The sequence below is a fragment of the Myotis myotis genome, unplaced genomic scaffold (genome assembly GCF_014108235.1).
Source record: "Myotis myotis isolate mMyoMyo1 unplaced genomic scaffold, mMyoMyo1.p scaffold_m19_p_2, whole genome shotgun sequence".
Classification (NCBI taxonomy): Eukaryota; Metazoa; Chordata; class Mammalia; order Chiroptera; family Vespertilionidae; genus Myotis; species Myotis myotis.
Window position 1 is genome coordinate 35,784,865 of NW_023416324.1, and position 13,241 is coordinate 35,798,105.

Here is a 13,241-nt window from a genome sequence, read left to right on the forward strand (position 1 = left end):
GCCTGCCCCCCCAAACCACAAAAAGCAAGGTTCAAAGACCAGAGAGATTGGGGTCACAGATTCCCCAAATTCCTGCCTAGAGATGCCTGTGTGTGTGTGTGTGGGGGGGGGGGGGGGGCGTATGGTGGTGGGGGAGCAATTACCATCAGCCGAATGTACTGCCACTTCTCTGAAATCTCACCACAGTTGCCACATTTCATCTTGGGAGAGAAAGGAGCATCAGTAGTTGGTTCAGTTAGGCAGACAGTGAGGGAAGGGTAAGAAGGCAGGCTCCTACCCTGCCTTCCTGCCAGCAATCTCCCCTCATCCTTACAACCAGCCCCACCAGGGACATAACCAGACATAACAGGCCAAGGTGCTTCTCCTGCTGGCAGCCCCCCTCCTCTAAGAGGTGCCCAGGTTAGCTGGGGACTCAAGGCTCGTGTGGCACAGAAACGGTCCCAACCGGCCCCCTCCCATCCACGCTGCTAGGTTAGAGCTTCCTGAGTTCCCACAGGCCCTGTCGTCCCTGGTGTAAGTGTCTGTCCTCTGTTGTTACTGGTTTTCTGTCTCCTTCCCTAGTCTCTGTGCTTTCTGAAACCAAAGAACATCAATTCCCCAATAAGCCCTGGCACTCCGTCTTCAAAATATATGGGATTAAAGGTGGCCAGAGGCTTCCTGAAGCAGAAGCGGCTTTTGCCAATACCGAAGGATGCTGAGATTCAGGCTACAAGGAAAAGAGCAGAAGCTCTGGGATCCGGGAGAGTGAAAGGGCTTAGACTTCTCGGCTGAGAGGGGTCCTCTCCAGACCACGCCACGGGCAGAACCAGCTTTTCCAGTATGGGGTGGGGAAGCAGGGGTGGAGCCATGCACAGAATTAAACGATTTCACAATAAAGCCAATCAACGAATAAAACAGGAGAAATTATCCTCCTTACTAAAGAATCACAATGTCCCTTCAAGCAGCCTTTCCTTTAGCATACCATGAAATATTTAGCGGAGAAAAAATTACAAAAGGAATTACAAGACACTGTCCATTAAGGATTAGCCAATAAGTTTTAAAAAGCAAATATAAAATTCTACCCAGAAAGAAACATTTGGTGGTTAAGCGCAGATCAGGTAGGGGAACCTTTTTCCGGGCCCGGCCTCTGGCGCCCCCTCCCGGAACCTCGAAGTGCCCACAGCCTCTCGGGGCTCCTCCCCCGCCCCGTCGGGGCCCCGCCCCTGCAGCCGCACCTTCAGGTACCACCGGAAGTCTTCCCCCACAGGCCGGAGGTTAGTGACGTTCTCCAGCGTGGCTTTGAGCTGCAGCGCGATTTTCTGAGAGGAAAGGGAGGGCCAAAGCGACTGCATTTCGCGCCTGCGCAGCCCCACGCCTGGCCCCGGCCCGCCCGCCCCGGCACGAGCGCGGCCTCTCCGCTCCTTTCCAGCGCAGGCCCGCTCCCCTCATCCTCTCCCGGCGCGAGCGCCCGCATCCCAGATCCACGCCGCCGCCGCGCCCCTGCCCCGGCAGCGTTCCGCTCCCGCCTCACCCCCATAGCGGCCCGGCTCCCCCGGCGCTGGCTGCGGTCGCTGCTTTCCGGCCCGTCGCAAACGGTGGGCGCCGCGTGCGCACTCTCCGTGCGGGCCTGTGCTCGCGACGGCGGGGCGCGGGGGCGGGTCTTCGCGCGCCGCTCCTTCCGGCGCAGCGGGGTTTTCGCTGCTTGTTGGTGTTTTAGGTCAGTGGTTCTCAGCCTTGGCTGCACATTGGAATCACCTGGGAATCTTTTTAAAATCCTGATTTCTGGGCCTCATCCTCCGGAAATTCTGTTTCTTTGTTATAATGCTGTGGCCCCACCGCATAACAAAGAAACAGAATTTCCGGAGGATGAGGCCCAGAAATCAGGATTTTAAAAAGATTCCCAGGTGATTCCAATGTGCAGCCAAGGCTGAGAACCACTGCTCTAGGCGAAGAAAACGGAGGCAACCCGAGGTCGCAGGTGGCCTGCCTGCAGCTATCAGTAGTCCGGGTGTTCGCTGAGCGCGGGTCCGTGCCCGCAGGCGGGCAGGCGGGCAGGCGGGGGTGCCGCAGCAGCCTTCCTGTCCTGGGCTCTCCTGGCCCTTCACCCCTCCGCCTGCCCTCACCCACCTCCCGCCTGCTTCCCGCCTGCCCTGAGGCTCCTTACATTCCGTCGGCTCTCCCTCCTCTGGGCCGGCTTCGCAGATTCGGGGCCTTTGTCTCTAACGATTCCTTCCTCTTGCCTCATCGAGATCCGCTTTCAGAGGGTGGTCCCGTGCACTCGTCCTCATTGTGGTCCCCAAGCCTGGCTCTCCTGGCGCCCCTCGTTCATCCTTTATACACTTACGGAACCTCGTTTTACTTGCCCTCTTGTCCGAGGCATATCTGAGCCCATACAGGTGCTGTAAGCCTGACCAAGAACAGCCCATTCGAAAGGCGTATAGCCTTCTGAGCGCCTCCCGGTCATTTCGTTAAAGTTTGGGGTGACTATTTCTCATACCTACTTTACCACCAGTTGTCTCACTGCCCAAGTACCCGCCTGTAGAGCCAGGAACCTGGACATCTCAGGCCCCAGATCCACCTGTTGCCTTGACGGGGGCAGAGTGGGGTGTGCGTTTGCTGGGCGCGGTGGGAGCTCCGCTGTCAGACCTGGCACCTGTCCTAGGTGAGCTTGTCTGGAGGTGGGAGCTTTGCCCAACCACTTCCCCTCGGCCACACGACTTACGAAGGCCTGGTTCCTTTCAGTCCCACGATCTATTCAACCAGCAGTTCCTACAGATTCACTTAAATTCCCACACTAGCTGTACCCACTAGGTCTCAGCTTTTTTTTTTTTTTTTTAATCTTCACCTGAGGATATTTTTTCCATTGATTTCTAGAGAGTGGAGGGGAGGGCGGGGAAGAGAGAAACATCCGCATGAGACACACAGATTGCCTCCCACATGCACCCCTACCAGGGCTGGGGAAGCTGCAACCGAGGTAGGAGGTACACGCCCTTGACCGGGAATTGAACCCACAACCTGTCAGTCCGCAGGCGCACACCACCAGCTAGGGCAGGTCTCAGTTGTTAATAGCTGTCGGTAGTCTGATTTTAAAATGTATTGGAGCCCTGCCTGGTGTGTGGCTTGGCTGCGTGTTGTCCCGTGCACTGATTCGGTTCCTGGTCAGGATATATACCCAGGTTGCAGTTTGATCCTGTTGGGATGTGTAGGGAGGCAACCGATCGAGTGTTTCTCTTCCTCTCTTAAAGTCAATAAAAAATATTTTTAAATGTATAGGAAAACTTTACTGATACTAGGTATTTTATCCCTTATATTAGTTTCTTCCATAATGAAATAGCTGTAAATATTTATCTATAAAAGATGATTTTTAAAAACCCAACCTCAGTTATCTCAGTAAACCCAACCACAATACCATTTTACACCTTAAAAAGACTATTTCATTAATATCAAATATCCAGCGTTCAAATTTCTGTAATGTCAATTTAAAATTTTTTGAATCATGATCCAGATGGGATCCAAACATTGCATTATGAGTCTCTTAACTCTCCTTTAACCTATAGCTTCATGTTCCATCTGTATCTTATGTTTTATTGAAGCAACCAAATCCCTTTCCCTGGACTTTTCTCTGAATATTGCTGATTGGACTCCCACTGTATTTTTTAACATGTTTCTCTATTTTCATTTTTATTTAGTGATTTGAGAGATTGGAAGGGGGAGAGAGACAATTTGTTGTTCCACTTAGTTATGCATTCATTGGTTGATTCTTATATGCCCTGAGTGGGGATTGAACCTGCAACCTTGGCATATTGGGACAATACTCTAACCAACTGAGCTATAAGGCCAGGGTTATATTTTCTTATTTCCTATGAATTGGTACTTTTATCTACAGAGTCGATTCAGTTAGATTTTGGGGCAATACCTTACACAGGGTGTTAGTGTTTTAAAAATTGGGCTCTGGCTGGGTGGCTTAGTCAGTTTGGAGGGTCATCCCATACACCAAAAGGTTGTGGGTTCCATGCCTGGTCAGGGCACACATCTAGGTTGTGGTTTTGATCTCGTTGGGACACGTACAGGAGGTGGCTGATTGACGTTTCTCTCTTGCATCAATGTTTCTATCTCTCTCTAAAAATCAATAAAAACATATCCTCAGGTGAGGATTTTAAAAAAAGTAATTGAAAAGAGTTCACACGTTTAGAAGTCCCTATAAAATAATAATTGCATTTTGTTATATATTTATTGAAGACAATCATTTACAGTTTATAAAAAAAAATATTGGCCTTCTATACACAAAAATTTCTTGATAATGGTAATGAAAACCAGCTACTCCCACCCCCCTAGTGTCCACACCAATATTCAATCTAGATTGGTTTAATCTTGAAGTGTAATCCAATAAGACTGAAGACCAAACACTTCAGGTCCTGGACAAGATAATAAAATACTCGTAAGCCTTCTGGGTCCCTAAAATGCAAAAGGAAAAAAATGTTTAAAAAGCAGAGACAACTGGCAAGATAATACCACTTAACGCAAATTATGTACCAAGGCATTACTCATAAAGGTATTTACAGAATTAAAACTTTGAAATCAGAGTTCAAAAAGGGAGGAAAAGGCTACATGCTACATGTTAAAACGGAATATGAGGTCATTTAAAATGTTAAGGTTTTAAAAATTGGGGAAATATTTATATTAAATGAAAAAAAATCATTCAAATAACATTATTGGTCTAAAGATTTTTCAGTGCCTTTAAAAACTATATTTTTTAATGCTCAGAAAAAAGAAATACTTTAAGCCAGTGGTCGCCAACTGGTGGTCCTCAGATCACTGGTGGTCCGTGAGGTCCAAAAGGTTGGGGACCGCTGCTTTAAGCCCAGCTGTCATGGCTCAGTGGTTGAGCATCGACCTATGAACCAGAAGGTCACGGGTTCAATTCCCAGTCAGGGCACATGCCCAGGTTGCAGGCTCCATGCCCACTGTGCTACTTGTAGGAGGCAGCCAAACACTGATTCTCTCTCAGCATTGATGTTTCTCTCTCTCTCTCCCTCTTCCTTCCTCTCTGAAATCCATAAAAACATACTAAAAAATACTTTACAGTATTAATGGTTGTCTAATTGACAGGTTTATCGGTGATTTTCCCCTTACATTTTTAGGTTTCCTTTATTTTCCATAATGAGCATGTGTAAGTTTCAGAATTAGGAAAACTTTTTTTTTAAGAAGTAGTACTAGTCAGGATCAAGAGGCTGAAGGTTACTACAGCATAACTGGCTAAGAATAGAGACTGTCAAAGGAAGACAATTATGCCCACCATGTACTAAAAGTGAGCCATGTCTAATCCCAAATGCCCAGAACACAGGAGCCAAAGAGATTTTCAAATTCTGAGGACTCCGCAGCATACTTTTTTATACTTTTTTTTTCGCAGCATACTTTATAATTTGCCCTCCTGACATGAATTTTTAAATTTATATTCCAAACAATTTCAAGTTTCACCCAAATCAGACCTTAAGATGTGCTAGTCTGAATGACTAACATCAAGGAAGGTAGTTAGACTTAACGACTCTACAGTTTATCTTAAGCACTTGTATTGGCATATTTCATTTTTCTGTTCTGGACAGATTCTTACCCACACTAGTTGCTCCAATGGCATTACTGTGTGTGTCACTGAGAAGCTCTTATTAGTAACTAGAGGCCCGATGCACAAAATTCGTGCAAGGGACTCAGCCCTTGCAGCCCCAGCTTCGTCCGAAGGTCATTTGGCTGCCCAGTCTAATTAGCATATTATACTTTTATGCTAATTAGACCACACAGCCAAACGACCTTCCAGACGAAGCCGTCATGGTGGGGGTGATCAGGCAGGCAGAGGGGTTGGGGCAATCAGGCAGGCAGGCAGAGGGGTTAGGGGTGATCAGGCAGGCAAGCAGAGTGGTTAGGAGCCAGCGGTCCCGGGTTGTGAGAGGGTGCAGGCCGGGCTGAGGGGACCCCCCCCCGCCCCCGCCCCGCACAAATTTTGTGCACTGAGCCTCTAGTTATAGATAACTGGACAAAAGGTCAAAAGCAATAGGAGCAAGTCTTGAAAATAATTTAGAGCCTCTCTCCATCTGTACCGGATCTTACCATATGGTCCCAATTTGTTTAAGGGTTTCATATCAATCTGCTGCAAAACAGACACATCTGGACATACAGATCATGTACACTTACTTGGATTGATTGACATCAATGAGGGAACCAATTTTTGATGTTGTGAAAGAAATGTGTTCATCTCCAATGACGATTTCAAGCTCCTGGAAACATTTAAAAATGTTTAAAATCAAGCCAAATTGGGTTGTTCATTAAGTACACGGGAGGGTCATCTGCCAAATCACACAAACTCTACCTACTACACATAAACAAGACCAGTTCCCTCCGAGCAGTAAACTGTGCTAGGTACTAGAAGCAAAGAGAGAAACACTCGCTTGAGTAGCTCATATTTTTAGAGGAAGTTGTGTCGGTAATTTGGAAGAAATTACATAATTGTTTTGTATATGTGTTTTTGTTGTTAACAGTGTAGAGTAACATGTATGTTTTATAAATACCAAGAATCTTAACTTTTCTGGGCAACATGGGACAATTTTGGACAATGATAAGTGCTATGAAGACGATCAAACATCTTTTTTTAAAAGACAGGGAGAGGTGTTTTCTTCATTTATTTGGATTCTGTCCTTTAATAATTTTCAGAGGAAAGCCATGCAGTGGCGTCTGGCTCAGTAGAGACATTGATCAAAGATTTGTAAAAATGGCAGGTCTGCAGACCTTGGGTAATGTACAACAAATTCAGCAAGCCAAGGAGTGAATTTTTCATGATGGAGTTCTTACTACTCACTAGTTCTGGGCCAGTTTTCCATAGCCTCCTAATGGGGAGAGGTGTTTTAGATGTGATGGACAGACAAGATATCACTGAAAAAGTGACATAGGAAGGCTTTAATAATAAAGTTTTAGAAAAAATATTTCAGGAAGCATGTAGCAAATACAAAGGTCCTAAACTAAGAACAACAGGTATGTCTAAAGGACAGAAATAAGACCAGTGAGGTCTGAACACAGCCAGAGATTGTAAGATAAGGTGGGAGTTTGGATTTTATTTTAAACGCAGTGGAAAGCTCCTAGAGCAAGCATGTCAAACTCAAAGGCTGACATGGGCCAAATAAACAAGGTTTAAGTTTATGTGGGCTGCAAAAAGACAAAAGCTTCAATTTTCATAGACACATAGGTTTATTTCGACAGAGACATGCTGAACACGGCTGAAATAAATGAGCGATCATTAACATAAAATAATAGAACATTTTAATAAAAATTAATATTTTTTCTTGGACATCAATTTACTAGACACTGAATAACTGCACAAATTAATAAGCGTAATGCAAATAAACCTATTTTTCTTGTTCTCCGAAAGTGAAAGATTTCTGTTGCGCACACCAAACAAGTCAGTCCAAGACTAATGATGTGACAATTGGCTGCTAAAATATTCGCTGCTAGTATTAGTGGAGAGAAATGGTACGCCTGTGCTTAAGGGAAATGAATGTAACATGATTATAGTAATCAGTCATTAGCGAATGTTGTAGTTCATTATTAAAAATTATGGATAACAGGATATTGTAAAAATTAAGTTATGAAATTTTTATTAAAACGTTTCTTACATACCGTTATATTGACTGGGCCACAAAAATATTCGTTGTGGACGGAGAGTTTGACATGCTTGTACCAGAGAGTTTAAAATTAGTGGAATATAGTAAGCCCTTACTTAAATTGTTGGTTGGTTCTGTGACTTTAAGCAAAGCGATAGAGTATAACAACCAACTTTATCATAGGCTAACTGGTAGAAATAACAGTTAAATTCATATGGCATCTCATCACATTATAAGGAAGCCACATTAAATAGAATGATGTTATTTGAGGACCTGCTATACATAAACAAATTTACATTTTACAGGATTACTCTGGCTTCAGGTTGGAAAATGGGCTGCACAGGATAAGAGAAACAAAAAAATCAATTAGAAGTCAGGATTAGGAAAGAAGTAGATGAGGTTAGTTGCTTGCATGATTTTCCTTCCATTAGACTGTCAGACTATTGAAATAACTATGTTCTATTTATCTTTGTATCTTCACACTGCTTTGTCTATAGTAATAAGTAAGGTGGGCAGCAAAACCCTGAGAAGAGGGAGAGGGAAGGTCACAAGAAGAAACTCAGGGCTGGACTCCTGGTGGTCAGCAGCACTTCTTGCTCTCTCTCTTCCTCCCTATGGGTTAACTGCTTCCTTAGATCAAGGTGCTCGTAATCTGCCCGTGTAAGGCTCCATATGCACGCGTGCATGCACACAAGTGGAAGATTCAATGTCCTATGGAGAGTAGTCAACTTATCTTATTTGTAAGATTTCTGCATTGGGAATAGCTGCTAAAACACTCACCTGCCGGCCCACTCGGTCTGGGGGAGGCCACAAAGCATCATCCTCTTTGGTAATTTCACTGTCATCAATTATTCTCTTCAGTTCCTCCATCACACTCTTATGTACATAAGCCTGAAAGTAAGTTAAAAAACAGAATTTAAGTTGTATTCCTAAGCAGCATTCTGCCTCAGATAGTGATTAAAAAAAAAAAAAAAAAAGACTGCTCCTGAAAAGTCATTTCTGGCACCTCTGCAAATGGGAAGACATTCAGGCTTGACCTCAGCATGCTGAAGAGGGCAGGGTCAGAAGTGCCCAATGATTACACCTCCGTACCCCATATGGTTGTTTCTACTTCTTGGCACATCCTATTCATATGGACCTCTCCTTACCTACACATCTAACTCACACCTAGACCGAAAATAGATCTCTGTGTAACCCTGGCTATTCTTAACTAGATGACATGCTTCTGAAAAGCAGAGACATGTCTTTTAAATACACTCTACATAGCCTAACTAATAATAGACAAAGATGCAAATTGACCATACCTTCGCTACACCAACCACCAGCTAATCAGAGCGATATGCAAATTAACAAAGATGGTGGCTAATTTGCATATACTGGCTGGGAGCGAAGACTGAAGACACCGTAGAAGGAAGCCAAGCAACGGAGCCGAGGTAGCGGAGACGGGCGCGAGAGAAGCAGCAGAGAAGGGCGGGATAGGAGCGGCAGAGACTGGCGACGGGCGGGGTAGGAAAGGCAGAGATGTGTGCGAAGCCCTATTCTTGCAGGAATCTTCCTGCAAACGGGCCTCTACTTAGTTTATATTAAAAAAAAAAAAAAAAAAAAAGAAGCTCCGCCAGTGTGGCTCCGTGATTGACCTATGAACCAGGAGGTCCCAGTTCGATTCTTGGTCAGGGCACATGCCTAGGTTGTGGGCTTGGTCCCCAGTGTGGGGCATGCAGGAGGTAGCCAAACAATGATTCTCATCATTGATGTTTTTTTCTCTCTCTCTCCCTTCCTCTCTGAAATCAATAAAAATATCTATTTTTTTTAAAAAGGGTGCTGACATGTGTAGGTAAGCATAAAACTGATCGCTAATCCTATATAATAGAAGGCCAGCGACCATAAGCATAACAACCAGAACGACTGCTCGACCAGTCGCCATGAGGTGTACTGACCACCTCTCGGTCCCCCCGTTACCCCCCTGGCGAACCGAGGTGAACGGCGGTGGGGCGGGACTGGCGAGCGGGTTGAACAGCCGACCTCTTGGTCCCTCCCCACAGCCCACAGGCTCCGGGGAACTAGAGCCATGCTGTGATCAAGGAACCACGGGGAACCAGGGGGTGGCAGCGGAGTGGGACTGGTGACTGGTGAGCAGGCAGAAGATGGCCCTGATTGCAGGCTAGGCCTAGGGACCCTACCCGCGCACAATTTTGTGTGCTGGGCCTCTAGTTAAATATAACAGAATGAAAATATACTGATTGTTAAGATAGTTTCAAATCAGGGGTGACTTTGAACAAGTTCCATAAATCATATCTGGGCTTTCACAGTCTTATCTGTAAAGGGTATCTAATATCATCCATTACCCGGGCTTATAATCAGGATCAAATTAGATCATGTATGTAAAATATCTAGTGTCATGCCTGGCATCTAACAAGCATTCAATAAGGTTAACCATTTTTCCATGCTCCCTTTCCCATTCAAATGCAAATTAGAGCTGCACTGAGTGCTGTGTACCAGGGAATATACCAAATACTTTGAGTGGGGATTAGCTCTTATTTGTTTTTATTGCAGATGAAGAAACTGAATTTATCAAGTTCAGCTGGGAAATTTGCCCAAGGCCACATAGTTAGTAAGCAGCAGATTCAGGGTTCAAGCCAAGATCTGCAAGACTTCACGTGATAGCCAATAACTGATTCAGTGTTGTGAAAGAAAATATAAACTAAAAGATTTGAGAAAACCATTAGAAGCTGTCTACAGACATGTTTATACTTTCCTCTTCTTTATCTTTCATTACTACTCCCAGAAAGAACAAAAAAAGACAAAAGGCTAAACTGTAGTGAATGAGAAAGTCTCTCAGAAGGCTCATTACCTCTTTTCTGATCATGACATCATTCTTGTAATTGCTGTTGTTGGCATATCTCAATTTCCCTGTGAGGGGGGAAAAATCAATATATAATAAAAACATATGACTAAATCATCATTAGCCTACTAAGACTGCCAGTTGTTGCTTAAAACATATTCTAACTTTTTAAATGTTTACACCTTTAGTGTTTCAACAATACATTTTTTCAGTTCTTCACTTTAGGCTATTAAATAGCCTCACAGCCAACACTATAGCTGATGCTGAATTACAGATCTTGCAAAAGGTAGCTCAGGTAGGACAAAAGAACTCAGGCAGAATCATATTTCTGCAGGTTAATGTCCTAAGCTGAAAACAGGGATAGTGATTGGTAACTTACCTGCACACAAGGCCTGCTGAGGCTCAAATGAGTTATGAAAGCCTTTGAGAGAGATCATTTACATACATTATCATGTGACTGTGTAATATTCTGATATGTTCCCGTGACAGAAACGTTGTGGTGTTAGCCCTGGCGAGTACGGCTCGGTTGGGTGGAATGTTGTCCCGTGAATTAAGGGTTTCGTGTTTGATCCCTAGTCAGGGTGGGTACGAGGCAACCAATAGATTTTCTCTCTCACATCAATGTTTCTCTCTCTAAAAATCAATGAACATATCCCTGGGTGAAGATTGAAAAAAAAAAAGTTGTGGTTTTATTACTTAACACATTTAGTACACAAGTCTCTCTGTGTATATACACATTCAACAGGCTAATCTGGGTATATGGTGGGTACGAAAAAGATAAAAGGCAAATTAAATGATGCCTCACTGCACTCTCTACCTCAAGACTCTTTCCTTTCAGTTCATTCTCCACATAGCGGACAAAGTGATGTATAACAGCAAGATCTGATCAGTTTACTCTAATACGGACAATGGCTTCCCCTGCCTTCTTGGCCACGGTAAAATCCAAATTCAACATGGCACACTGCTAAACTGAGCCTCTGCCTGCATCTCCAGGCTCCCTCCTGCAAGAGCTCTCTCTCACATCAGACTACTTGGTTTCTGACTGAAACGTGCCATGCACTTTGTGGTTTTCAGCCTCTCTGCCATTAATGCTGTCCAAAATGCATTAACTCCTGTCTGCCTACACAACCCTCGTCACTGAAAACTCGCATCCCCTTCCCTCATGTTTTGTCGGGAAACCTCTGAACCCTCGGCTAAATTAGGTGCCTTCTTTCTGTTCCGAGTCCCTCTGCTCCTTTCTCCCACGGCCCCTAATACTGTGTCTCCTCACTGGTTACAAACCTACTTCCTTCACACATGCAGCTTGTCAGATTCACCTCTGTGCCCCCAAGTAGTAGGAGATTTCTATCATCTTTGATTCCTTTTCCTCACCACCCGCCCGCTCCCTAAATCCTATACCTGACAGTCATATTGGTTCTGCCTTGAACAGTACCCTAAGTCCTTCTCTCCACTTTCACCCTGGTCCCTACCAGCGCCCCTTCTGACTCGACAATTGTTAACTGTCTCCTAATAAGAGGCCCTGTTTCCACTTTAGCTCATTCTGTACCCGATCACTAGAATACTTTTTCAAGAACAGATCACACCTCTTCTCTGCTTAAAACTTTCCCACTGCTTCCTGCTGTACTTAGAATAAAATCCAAACTCTTCACCATGGCCTATAAAGACCTACATGTCGTGGCCACGGCCTACTTATCCCATATTACCTCCTACTTTTCTCCCCAGCCACACGGGCACCTGGAATAGGCCTCGCTCACCCCGCCCTGTGGCCCCGACACCTGTTGCTCCCTCGGACTAGATGCTCTTTTGGGGCGTCACAGGCTGGCTCCTTGTCAATCAAGGTTCAGTTCAAATAGCTCCTTTTCAGAGAGCTCCCCAACGGTCGCCCTATTTAAACCCAGCCCGTCATTTTGTTCATTTCCGACCACCCATCACAGTCTGGAATCCCTTTGATGACTTCTCTCCCAGCCCTAGAATAAAAGCTCCCCGCGAGAGGAAGCTGGCCTATCGTCCGCGCCCGCATCCCAGGTAGTGAAACGGCACCCGGTGCAGAGCGGGCGTGCGGAAGCATCCGGTGAAAATGTCACAACGGAAGACGCCGTGGACAGACAGAGCCCGTGGGGCGGACACAGGCGTGCTTCTCCCAGAGCCCTGCCTTCCTCCTCCAGCCCCCCGCACGTTCCCGGCCCCCGGCCGCCCCAGGCCACGGCCCCGCGCCCGGGGCCGCTCTCACCATCCGGTCGGAACTCAAATTCCAGGAATTCGTGGCCGAACTTGCCCTTGTGACCCACGTAGTAACGCAGATAAAAGTCACTCTCCATGGCTCGCGAAAGGCCACTCAGACCGAACTTGAACAGCGATCCGTAGCGCCGCCCGCGCCCGGCAGTGACGTTTAGCGGCGCGCGGAAGTGACGTAAGGCAACGCCGTTGCGCGTAGCTCCTCTCGCGCCCCCGCCCGGAGGTGGGGACGAGGCTGCCCCGCCCCTCTCGGCGGAAACGACGCCCCTTTCGCTCGGGGGCGGGGTCAGCGCAGCCCCGCCCCCTCCGCCGCAGCAATTGCCATGTGGGGTTAAAGGGTACACACTGGGGGAGCACAGAACACTGTGGAGCGGCTCCCGACCCAGCCCTGGAGGAAGTGCTCCAGAGAGCGGGCCCAGACTGTGGTTAGAACACAGAACGAGGTGGTGGCTATAGTAACAAGTTGGAGGAGGGACAGACGCTAAACCGCGAAGTTCTTTACAAGACGCATTAAGGAGTTCAGGCTAAAACCCAAGGGC

The 13,241-nt window shown here is 46.1% G+C and overlaps 2 protein-coding genes across 3 annotated transcripts in view; both read right to left on the minus strand.

Annotated features, from left to right (window-relative positions):
- CZIB (CXXC motif containing zinc binding protein) overlaps positions 1-1,751 on the minus strand; it is a 7,885-nt gene extending 6,134 nt beyond the window's left edge. Inside the window, exons 1-3 of one of the 2 annotated variants that reach the window (XM_036349299.1) lie at positions 1,511-1,751; positions 1,215-1,298; positions 144-200 (exon numbers count right to left, since the gene is read on the minus strand). In XM_036349299.1, coding sequence (XP_036205192.1) covers positions 144-200; positions 1,215-1,298; positions 1,511-1,516 — 147 coding nt within the window. In that variant the 5' untranslated portion in view covers positions 1,517-1,751. The remainder of the gene's footprint in view (positions 1-143; positions 201-1,214; positions 1,299-1,510) is intronic. The other variant, XM_036349298.1, reaches the window with a different exon arrangement.
- Positions 1,752-4,180: 2,429 nt separating this feature from the next.
- Positions 4,181-12,872, minus strand: MAGOH (mago homolog, exon junction complex subunit). The gene is made up of 5 exons (XM_036348708.1): positions 12,698-12,872; positions 10,477-10,535; positions 8,406-8,516; positions 6,166-6,248; positions 4,181-4,434 (listed from the first exon to the last, which is right to left on the minus strand). The coding sequence occupies exons 1-5, from the start codon at positions 12,783-12,785 to the stop codon at positions 4,335-4,337; spliced, it is 441 nt and encodes a 146-aa protein (XP_036204601.1). The 5' UTR covers positions 12,786-12,872; the 3' UTR covers positions 4,181-4,334.
- Between the last annotated feature and the right edge of the window lie 369 nt (positions 12,873-13,241).